Below are 15,311 nucleotides of genomic sequence, written 5' to 3'. Positions count from 1 at the left end.
CATAAAAATAACAATATAAGAAAAAGTTGGCTAATGGAAAGCACTACGGTCTTTCCAGTTATTCAGCTATGACTTAAGTCTTCCTAGGCACTAGTAGCACTGGTATATAACATCAATAAACATTTGCTGGAAAATGACTACATGGGCATTTCTCACAGCAACAAGCAATCACTAATTTGTATCATATATTCCAACGGCTTCAGGTTAGGCTGCAACTAACTATGCTTCTTTAGAACCTTTTCAAAGCAGCATGGAATCTTAAGATTACATCATCACTCTCTAAGACTAGACAATCAAAAAAAAATTTTAATGTCTTTGGCCCATTTTTATTTATTTTTAAAGATTTTATTTATTTGTCAGAGAGAGAGAGAGAACACAAGCAAAGGAGCAGCAGACAGAGTAGGCAAAGGGAGAAGCAGGTTCCCCGCCAAGCAAGGAGCCCCATGTGGGACTTGATCCCAGAACTGCGGGATCATGACCTGAGCCAAAGGCAGCGGCTTAACTGACTGAGCCACCCAGGCTTCTCTAGACAAGCAGATTTTAATGACTTTCAACTAGTAACATTTTATTTTTTTAAACTAATAACATTTTAAAATACAGGTATGCAAAAAAAAAAGTAAAGACAAATCTCAAGTATCTAATACACATAAAAAAGCATGCAAATGCTGTTAAGATGAAAATTAGTAAAATGGTATGAGAGCAATTACTTGCCACTATCAGACTGGCCAATATTAAAAAGTTCAATAACACCAGTGTTAGCAAGGATATAGTCAAACAGGGACTCCCAAACACTACTGACAGAAGTACATATTCTGCTTTTTGTAGGCCAGTATTCAACAAAATTTAAAATAAACATTCTCTTTAATACAGTAATTTCAATTCCAAGAATTTATGCTATAGGGGGGCACCTGGGTGGCTCAATGGGTTAAAGCCTCTGCCTTCAGCTCAGGTCATGATCTCCGGGTTCTGGGATCAAGCCCCGCATCGGGCTCTCTGCTTCTCCCCTCTCTCTCTGCCTGCCTCTCTGCCTACTTTTGATCTCTGACAAATAAACAAATAAAATCTTAAAAAAAAAAGAGTTTATACTATAGGTATTAATAACCACTGCTTAATGTTTAAGGATGTTCACTGCAACCTTATTTATAATAAAGAAGAACAATGATTTAATTATGGTACATGCTCAACGTGTGTTGATATAGAGAATTGTTTTCAATATACTAAATTAAAATCTGAATTGCAGATTTGAGTTTTTAAGAATACACAAGAGATTTAACTCTTCTGGGAGTGACTAGAGGGACTGAAGGCAGAAGAGGGCTTTTACTTTTTCCTTAAGCCTTCCTGTAGCACTATAGATTTTCTATATAAAAGCACTGCTTTTATAGTTAAATTATTATTTTTTTTTTTTAGTTAAAAGAGTATTGAGGGGTATCTGGGTGGCTCAGTCAGTTATGCAGCTGCCTTCAGATCAGGTCATGATCCCAGGGTCTGGGATAGAGCCCGGAAGCAAGTGCCCTGCTAAGCAGGGCGCCTGCTTCTCCCTCTCCCCCTCCCTCCACTCATGTTCTCTCTCTCAATCTCTCTAAAATAAAAATACATAATTAGGGGCGCCTGGGTGGCTCAGTTGGTTAAGCATCTGCCTTCAGCTCGGGTCATGATTCCAGGATCTTGGGATTGAGCCCCGCATCAGGCTCTCTGCTCCACGGGGAGCCTGCTTCCTCTTCTCTCTCTCTGCCTGCCTCTCTGCCTACTGTGATCTCTGTCTGTCAAATAAATAAATAAATAAATAAATAAATTTTTGAAGAATATATTTAAATAATTAATTTTAAAAAGAGTGCAGAGGGCTTTGCTACCTGCAGAATTTAAAATCAAGGGTGTTTTTCAATGGAATACTATGATTTCTTTTTTTAAACAGTAAATGTGTATATTCCATGAGAAAGATGTCTGTATTACGTTTTAATATATAACCTCAACACTATTTTTCTAAAAATGTGTTTTGTGTGTGTGTGTGTGTTTATATACACACAAAAAAATTCCGTAAGTATACATTCCCAAACTGTTCACAAAAAAATTCTGTAAGCACACATTCCCAATCTGTTAACCAAAGAAAACTATTAATCTAGAAAAACACAGTACTGAAGTATAAGGCTTATGTGACAACTGTCATCCTTTACTGGCTCTTCTTTAACACTGTTCTAGTTTTTTACAATTAGATTCTATTCATGAATTCCTTGGACAATTAAAAATTCCAATCTTTAAGCAATCTTGAGAAAGAAAAACAAAGCTGCAGATATCATAATTCCAGATTTCGAGATCTACTACAAAGCTGTAGTGATTAAAAAGTACAATACTGGCACAAATACAGACATACAGATCAACGGAACAGAAAAAAGAGCCCAGAAATAAAGTCACGCTTATGTGGTCAATTAATATATGATGAAGGGAGCAAGAATATACAATAGGGAAAAGACCGTCTCTTCAATAAATGGTGCTGGGAAAACTGGACAGGTAGATGTAAAAGAACGAAAATGGACCACTTTCTAACACCATATACTAAAATAAACTCAAAATGGATTAAGGACCTAAATGTGAGGCCTGAAACCATAAAACCCCAGAAAAGAATATAGGTATCAATTTCCCTAACACCAGCCCTACCAACATTTTTCTGATATATATCCCAAGGCAAGGGAAACAAAGCAAAAATCAACTCCTGGGAATATATCCTTTTGCACCACAAAGAAAACAATCAACAAAACAAAAAGAAAACCTATTGAATGGGAGGAGATACTTGCAAATGATGTATCTGCTAAGGGGTTAATATACCAAATATATAAAAAACTTAAACAACCGAACACCAAAAAAACCAAACAATCTTAATAAAAAATGGGTAGAGGACCTGAACCAAATTTCTCCCCAAAAAACCATATAGCTATCTAGTCAACAGACACATGAAAAATTGCTCAAGAGCTCTAATTATCATGGAAATGTAAATCAAAGCCACAAGGAGATATCACCTTCATCTATCAGAATGGCTAGAATCAAAAAGACAAGAAATGACAAGTGTTGGTGAGGATGTGGAAAACAGTATGGAGGCTCCTCAAAAAGTAAAAATGGGGGGGCAGTAAAAATAGAAGTACCAAAAAAAAAAAAAAACCCAACCAACCCAGAAGTACATTATGACCCAATAATTCCACTTCTGGGAATTTACCCAAGGAGAACAAAAACACTTAACTCAAAAAGATAAATACATGCCTGTGCTTACTATAGCATTATTTACAATAACCAAGATATGGCAGCAATGTTAAGTGCCCATCAACAGACAAATGCATATACATACATATAATAGACTATTACACAGCCATAAAAAAGGGATAAGATCTTGCTATCTGCAACAACATGGCTGGACCTAGAGGGTACTGTGCTAAGTGAAGCAGGGCAGACTGAGAAAGACAAATAACAAAGGACTTCATTCTCATGTGGATTCTAAAAAAACAAAACAAATGAATAAACAAATAAAAAAAAAGGAGAATCAAACATATAAATATAGAGAACAGAAGGTTGCCAGGGGAAGGGGGGTAAGACAATGGGGGAAAAAAGGTGGGGGGAGTGGGAGATACAGGCTTTTGGCTATAGAATGGGTAAGTCATGGGAATAAAAGGTACAGCACAGGGAACATACTCAATGACACTGTAAAAACGTTGTATGGCTGACGGGTGGTAGCTATACTTGTGAGCATAGCATAACATATAGAGAAGCTGAATCACTACATTGTGCACCTGAAACTAATGTAACACTGTGTGTCAACTATACTTAAAATTTCTTTTTTAATACTTACATATACACACATACTGTATACATATTTTTCCAAAAATCAGACTAATAGACCAAGCTATTAATAATGAGATTACATGGTGGTTTCACTTTCTGCATTTATACATCTTGTCTTAAGCTTTTAGAATGAGCATGTATGAGAGTCACAACAATTTTAAAATGTAGGTATTTCGGGGTTTTTTTTTAAGATTTTAGAATTTATTTATTTGAGAGAGGATGAGAGAGAATGTGTGCACGTCCAAGCGGGGCAGGGTAGGGGGGAGCAGAGGGAGAGGAGGAAGGAGACTGCAGGCTGAGCAGGGAGCCTGATATGGGGCTCAATCCCAGGACCCCGAGATCATAACCCGAGCCAAACAGAGACACTTAACCAACTGAGCCACCTAGTGGCCCCCATATTTAATTTTATTACTTTAAGATATATCTTATGTATTTTAAGCATACATATTTAAAAAGCAAATTTAAGAAAATGAAAGCACAATTAAAAATATGCCTATTTTATACAACCATATATCATAAAAATGCGATTTCCAAACTAGGTCATTCACTCTATCGTATCTGGTAATAATTCCTACATATGTCCATTTTAATAAAGCATTACTGTAGTGGCTAATGTGACACATTCAGGCTATTTCCTTGGGAGTAAAAATACTATGTAATCAAGTGTCAGCACAAAAACCTAATAGATCACCCCAAAAAGGACAAGCAAGGCATTAAAAAAACATATTAAAGAATTCAGACACAGCACAAAAACGAGAAGAAAGAGACAAATACATTCATAGTTCCCCAGCTAGCTATACTGAAGAAATTCAGGTAAAACTAAATGAATAACTCTGAACTCAAGATATGTCTGAAATAGAATTCAATCTCAATTTCAAAAAAAATTACAATACATTGAAATATTTTTCATATGGGACAGTATGTATAATTCAAAACTTGCAAAAACTTTAAAGGGAAACTTTTTCATAAAAAATATCATTATCATGTTTTAAGCTGAAACTGGGGAATCAAAATTCAGTGGTATGTATACATACAGCAATCCACTCTTCCCCAGTGATTTACTTTGCTATAATGAAAGAAAAACATGGAATTTGGGGGTGATATCAGGTTTAGAACATGGCTAAATGTTAAATGTTCTAGACCTGCTAAGTTTGGTAAATGCTGCACAACACTTAATGCTCTCTGGGAGAGCATCTTAACATATGTAAGACACATTAAAAAATATGTATCCCAACTTATATGAACACAGAATCCTTAGTTCAAGAAGTACTTACTAATACATAGAACTCATGGAACAAAACACAGTTTAGGAAATGCTGATATAGGAAAGAGAGCATGGTCTTAGGAGTCTGAAGACTCTGCCACAGCTTACTAACTGTGTGACCCTAGGAAAGTTACTTAACCTCCCTGAGCCTCAGTTTTCTAACTGCAAAATGAAAATAACACCATCCACCTGAGTGCTTTGGCACAAAAAAGATGACTGACTAATAAGTAAATAAATAGTCCCTCTAATTTTTCATGTAATGGTTAATATGTTGGCTTTAGTGAGCAATCCAAGTTTGAAGAATCTATTTTTTTATACCATCTTGCTCAATCCCGTATCTATGTTCAAGTTTTCCAGTTTGATGTCAATCATATCCAAAATAAATGTTTCAATCTGGCTAAGCAAACCCTGTTTCAAAAAAGTCTTTAAAAATTTGTAGAATATAGACAACCATGGGAATTTTTTTTAAGATATTATTTATTTATTTGACAGAGAGAGAAGTCATAAGTAGGCAGAGAGGCAGGCAGAGGGAGAGGGGGAAACAGGCTCCCTGCTTAGCAGCGAGCCCCATCTGGATCCCAGGACCCTGAGACCATGACCCAAGCCAAAGGCAGACGCTTAACCCACTGAGCCACCCAAGCGCCCCAACCATGGGAAATTCTTAAGAAGCATAAATAAAATTAATTTCTACTCTTCAGTAATCAAGATACAAAGAATAAGAATGGATCCCTGCTGGGAAGCAACATAAACTGGCTAACCAAAAATGTCCCTATTTCTTAATAAAGACAGGTGCAAGACTTGTTACTCTCAAGAAGTCTAGTCAGGGATTTAAGGAAGGAAGGAGATAAAAGATTAACAAATCCTGACTGAATACCCATTAAGTGCCAGGGACAATTCTAGGCACTGGGTAAACAGTCAACACCTTCATGATGCTTACATTCGAAATGCAGAGACAGACAAATAGACACATTTGTCATAAGATATCAGATAGTAGTTGGTAATTTAAAGAAATAGAAAGCAGTGTTAAGGAGCTAGAAGAAGATGAAAAAGCTTTGTTTTAGATAAGATAGTCAAGAAAGGCCTCTGGGAGAGGTGACAGTGTCTAGAACTAAGTGAAAACAAAGCACACTTTAGTTTACTGATGCCTTCGTAGGCTTGAAATAAGTGGTGCTTTCTACTAGACTTTTTATTAACATTGTTCAGAAGAGCACGATCCACAGGTAGATACAGAAATCACTACTATAAAAGAGACTGGGTGGTACCAAGTAACTGATAGCATCAAAGTTCCCACTGCTTCACAAGTCCCATTTATAATTACATTTTGGTCATATGTGGTACAATGTTAGCTTCTGCCACTGTAACTACCTGTCATCCAGTCTCTATTTAGACATCTCCCAAGAGAAGGCAGCACAAAAAGAAAAGATAAAGTATTAAAAATCCTTTAAAATAAAGAGTTCAAGAGCTTTAAAGTTTTCATGGCCACCAATCTCAAGGAGTTAGGAAGACTGATCTCCATCTCAACATCTTTGAACTGTTGCCTTATTCAGCTGCTCTTTTTCAATACTATAATGCCTCCAATTTTCTCCCTCCAACAACACTACTCCTCATTCCACACATGTAAATGTGTACATTATTATATGAATGGAGGCTAAGTTGACAAGGTATGTTTCCAAGAAAGGTGCAAAGTTTCCTCTCCTGTTCCTTTACAGTAATTTATGATAAAGTTGCTTTTTAACATATCAGATTTTACATCAAGTGTTCCTTTTGAAGTAGTCACCTCTTGAGTATATCATTAAGTTCTACAATGGAATTCATTCAACAAATTAGTTTTCTGTGCCAGGCACTGTATTAATTGCTAGGTACCAAGTATACAAAAAAGACTAAACAAGATCCCTACTCAGGTTGGTTTACTAGTCAATACAAAAGACAAAGAAAGAAACAACTATTCAGGTACCACACTTACATAAAAGATGCTACTGGAGTATATTAAGTGAAAGAATCACCTCATTCTGTCTGCTGAAATCAGGAAACACTTCTGAAAGATGTAATATCTAAACCTGGTCTTAAAGGATAAATAGGCAGATGGGGAAGGAAGGACCTTAAGGTTAATGAGGCCAACTGAGAGAGATACTGTAGTGAAGGTAGACTCCCTCCCACCCACCCAAAAGGAAGCTGGAAAGGTTGGAGATGGGAGCTGGGAAAGGGGGAGGCAGTGGCCAGATTCTAAAAGGCTTTGTCTGCCAGGCTACGCTATTAAGTCAGACTTTTATCTTGTCTTTGGCGTAAGAAACCATTTAAGAATTTTAGGGAATAAAGTGCCTAATGAGATTATATTTACAATTTAGAAAGAACACCAAAATGGACTGTAGATGAAGCCAGTCAGAAAGCGAGAGAGATTAATGAACAGACTGCTCCAGTAGGACATCATGAAGCCTGAACTAAGACAGTGACAGAATGAAAAGCAAGAGTTAAAAGCAAAGGTATGTACAAAGTGTCAAAAAACACAAACATCTAAAAGGAAAACTATCCAGTGAAATCAAAGAAAGCTTCACAGGAGGTGGTATGTGCCATGGGCCCTAAACAAGGAAAACTTGCTATACAGAAAATGAGAGTAAAGGACAGAGGACAGAACAGCACAGTGGGAGGGGAAGACAGAACGCTTAATGACCTGAGATCTTGTAAAAGTAGTAATTCTATCCTTTTGGAGATCAAGCAGTTGGTAAATATTTACTGAAAGCCTAAGAGGGATCTTGAAGAATCAGATGAAAATTAAGATCACCCTTCCCAAAATAATGCACTTGGAAATTTACAGGCAAAATTTTAGTAACAGGAGTAACTGAGATGGCATTTTGGTCCAAGAACTCCAAGTTCAGTACTGCTAAATAAGAATAGGATTATGATGATGGGATTGGCTAGGCTAAGAGCTGATAAGTAAACTGGGAGTAAGGGGATGAAGACTTTTTATTCTAAGGCTAAGAAATCTGGAAAACTCAGACAATTTCAGGAACACTGAGTTTACAGATTATCTTACTTAGTCCATACAACAATACATTTAATTGGATAAGAGTAAGTACTATTATTATTCTATCTGTCAATGAGAAAACTAAGGGTTAAAGAAAATAACATACCAAGGTACCTCTCTAGTTTAAGTGGTGAAGCCTGTAGGCCTATCTGCTTTAAACCCTTTGAACTCAATTACTAACCTAGGAGAAACTTAAATATATGCCTTACTTATTTTAACATTTAAAAATCTATAAAGTCAGGACGCCTGGGTGGCTCAGTGGGTTGGGGCCTCTGCCTTCAGCTCAGGTCATGATCCCAGGGTTCTGGGATCAAGCCCCACATCAGGCCCTCTGCTCAGTGCAACCCCCTCTTGCTGCCTGCCTCTATGCCTACTTGTGATCTCTCTCTCTGTCAAATGAATGGATAAAATCTTTAAAATAATAATAATAAAAATTTAAAAAAATAAAAATCTATAAAGTCACTATTAGCCTACAACCCAAAAGTTTTTCATATAAACAAGGTTTACTCATAAAACTACTTTGGTATTCTCATAGTATAATCATTCACTCAATAATTTCAAGTTTGTTAAGGTTACTTAAAAAGCCTTCAAAATACGTATTACAAAGAAAACTACCAGTTGTGTAACTTTAGGAATCATGATGCCCCCCCCGCCCAAAAAAGCAAAAACTTGAGAGGATATTATCAATTTCTCAACAAATCAGAGAAAGGCTTTTTTCTGGAGTTAATCTTATCCACACCGCTTGGAAGACAATGTTTTCAGAAAAGGAATTAAGGGAAAGGAGGGAAAAGCCACATCCCATAGTCACTGAATACAAATATTCACTGAATACAAGTTGATCTAAGTATCATTTTCTTAGTAACTATTACTTCTGAAGTTTCATTTTTATCATCTTCATAAACTTCTGAAAATTGAAAACATGCCCAGAATGAGACAAGCTCTCTATCCTTTCATATGTTGGTTTATTTCTTGATTTGGTGCAATTCCAAAGATAGAGCCATACTGCAAGAGCTGGAGAGAATATGGTCCCAGCCTGTTGCAGGAGGAATCTACTTGGTACAACCTAAGTCTCTGGAACTCTTCTAAATTAATACCTGATGTGGCACCTGGTTGGCTCAGTTGGTTAAGCATCTGCCTTTAGCTCAGGTCATGATCCTGGGGTTCTGGGATCAAGCCCCAAGTCTGGCTCCCTGATCAGAGGGGAGTGTGTTTCTCCCTCTGCCCTTCCACCTGCTTGTGCTCTCTCTCTCTCTCTCAAATAAATAAATAAAATCTTTAAAAAGGAAAAAAAAAAAAACCCGAACACCTGACGAAAATATTTTGTGGCAGTTAAGTATCCAGGAGAACACAAGTCAGGTTACTTATCTTTACATATTAAGTGCTTCTAGAGGGCATGTTCCTGTCGCCAGCACATAGTGCAATGTCAGGCACACCACAGTGAAGGGATGAATAAATCTTATTCTGCCTTTCAAATGTGAAACCAGGAGCTATTCAACCAAATTTGAATGGTGACATTGTTCCTCCATCATAAAATTATGAACAAGGACACCCTGAATTGATTTTATCTTGGCTATTGAAAAAAAAAAAGTGACAAAAATATTGTGGCAAATATTGTGAAGAGCTGTCTATAAACTTTCTAGTCTATTGTTTGTATAAAGCATTACAAGGTGATAAAGACCAGAAAACAAAATAAATTCCACAGGCACAGTTTGCCCAAGGTTATTAGCTAATAAGTGGAAGAGTCACAATTAGGACCCAACTAGCTCTCAATCCAATGTGCTTCCTATTATATCAGTCATCACAGAAAAATTTCTCATTTATTAGTACAAAAAAAAATATTTTGGGAAAAATTTTAGGCAAAAGGAAAACTCGTAGAAAAGACAGATTACAAAAGTACTTTCCTGGGGTGCCTAGGTGGCTCAGTGGGTTAAGCCGCTGCCTTCGGCTCAGGTCATGATCTCAGAGTCCTGGGATTGAGTCCCGCATCAGGCTCTCTGCTCAGCAGGGAGCCTGTGTCCCTCTCTCTCTCTCTCTGCCTGCCTCTCTGTCTACTTGTGATTTCTCTCTGTCAAATAAATAAATAAAATCTTTAAAAAAAAAAAAAAAGTACTTTCCTTCTGAAATTCTTCTGTGCCCTGACATTTCTAGGTGTCACCAAGACTCAAGACATTTAAACATTCAGTTAAAATGAGATAGATGAGAGCCGCAAGTACCATGCATGAAGAAATAAAGAAATTATGTATGTGTGTGTGTGTGTGTGTGTGTATATATATATATATATAGTACCCTTTGACAAACTTCAATTTGACTAGTTACATCCATTCTTGTTATCTTTCTATGATGACAACACAAACTTAGAAGGCTTCCCCCAAACCTACATCTTCTCATCATCCTCACTCTTCCTCCTTGTCCAATTAGCTCCCCATTCTCCCCAAACTTCGGCTTTCTTTCACATCTCTACCTTTTGGCACTGAAATGCTCTGCTCCCCTCCCTTTCCCCAACATTGCCATGATGCATTTTTATCCTTTCAGCCATAGGGGCTTCCTGGACCACCCTATCTAAAGCAGCCTCTCCCCGTTACTTCTAAGTTCATGACTACAAATCACAGTTAAACTTTTAATTGATTTTTACTAGTTAACTGTCGTTCCCATTAGGATGTCCCATGATGGCTTTCCCCTCTACACTGTCTCTACAACACCTCCTTTTCCATCATTACCAAAACTGATTTTGGAAATAGTTATTTCTACCACCTCCTCCTAACTGTAAGCTCATCAAGGTTGTAAAGTGCCATCTTACTCATTTGCTCAGCACCTAGTGAAGTGCCTGACACCATCCAATGCATTCAGTAAAAGTTTGTTAAAATAAATGTGTGTAATAAGTAGGAATATTCATTAATAGAGAAAAAGCAAAGAACAATTACACCTCAACACTTCCTAGTGCAGCGAAATGCTGTAGGGTGTAGACATAAAAACTGTAATGATACACTGTATTAGCAAGGACAAAATTCCATTTGAAGAGATGAGGTGTCTCTGGCTCGGCAGAGAGAAGGTAGAAAAGCAATCAAGCAAGTCTACTTTTTATTTTCCACTGGACCACCAGAGCAAATTGTCCCCTAAAATTACAACTTTGGAACACTGCAATTTATTCAGCAAACTCAACTACTCATCAAGTGTCCAAGCACCGACATACTACTATTATTTTGCATTCTCTAAGATACACCAGGTGAGGAGCAGAGGGTTGGCCCTGAAACATGGTAGAACAAACAGCAGAAGTAATAACGGCATATCTTTATAGAGAAAAATCCCGAAATGGCAATGCAGACCAATCTAAACATACCAATAAATATGTAACCACAGGTTAGGACCCACTATAGCACAAAAATGGCCAAACCACTACCAAAAGAGACCACACTCCCTCCACCTTACTCAATCCTCTTCTACTCAAAGATCGTAATAGCCACTACAAAGCTCAATAGCCTCATTCCTGGTAGCACAAGCCTCAAAGGAATACAGGAGAGGCGAAAAGAACAGCTTCACAGTCTCCCCCCTCCCCGCCTCAAAAAAATAAAAGAAAATAAGAAAAAATAAAAACCAAACAACCAATGGGCTCCACAATCCCTAATGAGAAAGCCCCAGACGCCTTTCAAAGCCAACTGTCAGACCTTTTAGCGGTCCAAATGACGTTGACTCCAAAGACAAGTCTCTGGCCACAACATGTATCTCCGGATTACTCAGGAAAACCCAGGTTTTCCAGTTTGGAGATATGCACTCAAAAAAGGATCTCCCAGCAGAACAAGCAATCAATCTCTCAGGAGGCAATGGCGCTCCAACCACCCGGCAGGGAGACAGGCAACGGCGACAGGGCACGGCCCTTCCAGGGAGCCGCCGGCGCCCTCCGGGCTCTCAGTCTGGCCCAGCACAACCCGCTCTGGCGGTGGCCAAAGTCGGGCAGTGGTGAAGGGGGGCCAGCGGTCGAGCTTCCCGAGCTGGGCCTTCCCGGCCCGGGGGCGCGGCAAGACGCGAAGGTGGCGCCTTTCAGTCCGGCCCCGGCTGCGGCAACGGATCGGGGGCCTCTTCCCCTGGCCTCCCCACCCCACCACCCTCACCCAGCCAGTCAGCAAGCCCCTCACCTGGCAGAAGCTCCGGCAGTAGTTCAAAGATGAGACCTCCGACACCTCCTGCTCCCTCAGCTCTGTCTCCAGCTGCCACAGACACGGTCGCAGTCCCGGGGCTCCAGGCGCCGGAGATGCAGGGCGATGACCCCGAGCCATGGACTCAGTCTCGGTTCCGTCTCCGGCTCCCGTTCCCGCCGGAGCCTCAGCCCCGGCCCCGGCGGCGACGGCGGCGTCTCCCTTTCCGTCCGCCATCTTCCCACGGCCCAGCAGCGCGTAGGCAACCAAGCCACGTGATTCAGCCCCGGCCCCGCCCCCGGCCGACCGCACGTGGTGACGCACTCCTTGGCGACGCGGGCGCGGGACGGATTCCGTCACTGGGTCTCAGGGTACTCCCTCTCGGCGGCCTTCCCAACAGCAGCCCTGGCAACCGCCAGGAGGCTACTGGCCTCAGTCCTACCTGCCTCAGTCCTTCTAAGAGACTCTTAAGGGTCACGAAATCACCGAGCCTGACATACACGTAGACGTAACCCAGATATGAGAGGGATGACACTGGAGCTGCGATCTCGAGAACGAGAGAAAAGCATCACCAGTAGAAGAAACATAAGCAAAGGTTGTGAAGCTGAAATGAAGACTAGCTCCGTGGGAAGGTGGTTTTTAACAGTGGGCATTACAAGTCAGTAGGGAAAGGATAACTCTTCAAGAAATGGTGCCGAGAAAATTTTTTCCAAAAGGAAAGAAAAATAAATGTTTCAAACCATATCCAAAAATAAATCCCAGAAGGATTAAAGGCCTCGAAATATTTTTCAGGAAATATATCTGTATGATATTAGAATAAGGAAGAATTTCTTAAATAAGATCCAAAAGGTACAAACCATGTGGGAAAATATTGTTAGAGTTGACTGCATTAAAATTTGTTAATTCTATAACAACATAAGTTTAAAAAGATGCAACACAAAGACAAGCCAAAAACTAGAAGGTATTCAAATAGATAAAACCATCGAAAGATTAATATCCAAAAAAAGTTCTCAAAATCAAAAGGAAAAAAAGCATAAAATCCAGTAGAAAAGTAAATAAAGAGAATACAGAGCTAGTTCACCAAAAAAGAAATATGAATGGCCAATAAACCCATGAAAAGATGTTTAACTTCACTGTAACTGTCAAAGTACAAATTCAGACAACATATGGGGCACCTGGCTGGCTCAGTCAGAACAGTATGTGATGCTTGATCTCAGGGTCGTGAGTTCCAGCCCTATGGTGGGTGTAGATATTAGATAAATAAATTATATGTAGATACAATTTCATACCATTAGATTGGCAGAAAATTTAAATTAGTACCATATTTCAGGATTTAGGATTATTGAATTTATATATTGCTAGTGGATACATTTATTGGTACATCACTTAGAAGAATGTATAATATTTAATAAAATTGAAGATACACATGTCCTGTGACTCAGCAATTCCTAACATTAATAAGAGTTGATAACTCATTGAGATTTATTATGTGTCAGGCAGTTTTTAAGGTTCCTTACATATTTCAAATCATTTCATCCTACTAACAATACCATGAAAAGTTATTATTATTGCTTTCATTTTATAATTCAGGAAACAGACACAGAGAATTTAAGTGACATGACTAAAGTGACAGAACTAGCAAATTATGGTACCTGGACTTCAATCCTAAGTAGTCTGCTCCAAAATCTGACCTCTTTTTCCTTTTTTTTTTTTTTTTAGGTGGGGCAGGAGAAAGAGAGACTCTCACGGGCACAGAGCCTGATGAGCTTGATCTCATGACCATGAGATGATGACCTAAGCCAAAATCAAGACTCCATCGCTTAACCGACTGAGCTACCCAGGTGCCCTGAGAATCTGACCTTTTAACCACTATGTTGCTGGTGTTCATTGTAACACTATTATAATGATAAAATATAGGAAATAGCCTAAATGTTCAACAAAAGAGAGATGGACAAACAAATTATGGTATATTCACACATGGAAATATATAGCCAGTAAATGAATGAATGAAAACATCATATATTAGCATAGTAAACTGCATACCTCAACATTGATTAATTAGCACCTATTGCGCACTGAACAGATTCGGAGAACAACATATTCTAATGGACAAATGTGACTAAATATTAATGTGTTAAGTCTAGGTAGTGGAACATGGTTTTCTATAATTTTCTCTGTGCTTTTTTGGTATCTTTAGAATATAAATAATTAGGCTTTAAAAAGGCAAGATTGGGTGGAATGGAGAGAAGGTCAGTGTATCTGTAGTGTGATTCCAGATAGGAAAGGTGGTGGAGATGAGGTTGAAGGAGGAAAGTGCCAGATAATATAGGATTTTATAGCTCAAGGCAAGCAGTGGGGATTTAAAAGTGTGACGGGTAGGGGCGCCTGGGTGGATCAGTTGCTTAAGCATCTGATTTTTTTTTTTAAAGATTTTATTTATTTATTTGACAGAGAGAGATCACAAGCAGGCAGAGAGGCAGGCAGAGAGAGAGGAGGAAGCAGGCTCCCTGCTGAGCAGAGAGCCCAATGCGGGCCTCAATCCCAGGACCCTAAGATCATGACCTGAGCCGAAGGCAGCGGCTTAACCCACTGAGCCACCCAGGCGCCCTTAAGCATCTGATTCTTGATTTTGGTTCCGATCATGATCCCAGGGTTGTGAGATCTATCCCCACATCGCTGTCTGCTCCACATTCCCTGCTGATCCTCTCTCTCCCTCTGTCCCCCTTCCTACTGTGCTCTCTCTTGCTCTCTTTCTCATTCTCTCTCAAATAGATAAATAAATCTTATAAAACGTGACACGTAACCACTGGAAAGTGTTAAGTGGTTGTGTGATATCATCTGATTTACACCCTTGCTGCCACCATATGCAGAATAGGTGGTGGGAGGCAAGAATGAAGCTATTGTAGCAGTCCCAAGAGTGAAGGTAAACAGATAATGGAAACATTTTGGAAGCAGAACTAATGGAAAATGCATGGGCTATGAGGAGTGAGGGAAAGAGAAGAATCTGAAATGGCCACATGGCTTTTGGGTTGAGTGGTTGGCAATGACACTTAATTGAGAAAAATGAAGA

General features: G+C 39.1%; 1 protein-coding gene across 1 annotated transcript in view; it reads right to left on the bottom strand.

Annotated features, from left to right (window-relative positions):
- RLF (RLF zinc finger) overlaps positions 1–12,483 on the bottom strand; it is a 94,508-nt gene extending 82,025 nt beyond the window's left edge. Inside the window, exon 1 of the mRNA XM_044237922.1 lies at positions 12,242–12,483. Coding sequence (XP_044093857.1) covers positions 12,242–12,478 — 237 coding nt within the window. The 5' untranslated portion in view covers positions 12,479–12,483. The remainder of the gene's footprint in view (positions 1–12,241) is intronic.
- Between the last annotated feature and the right edge of the window lie 2,828 nt (positions 12,484–15,311).

Source organism: Neovison vison, chromosome 2, assembly GCF_020171115.1.
Source record: "Neovison vison isolate M4711 chromosome 2, ASM_NN_V1, whole genome shotgun sequence".
Taxonomy (NCBI): domain Eukaryota; kingdom Metazoa; phylum Chordata; class Mammalia; order Carnivora; family Mustelidae; genus Neogale; species Neogale vison.
Note: the sequence above shows the minus strand (reverse complement) of the source record. Positions and strands in the feature narration are given on the sequence as shown.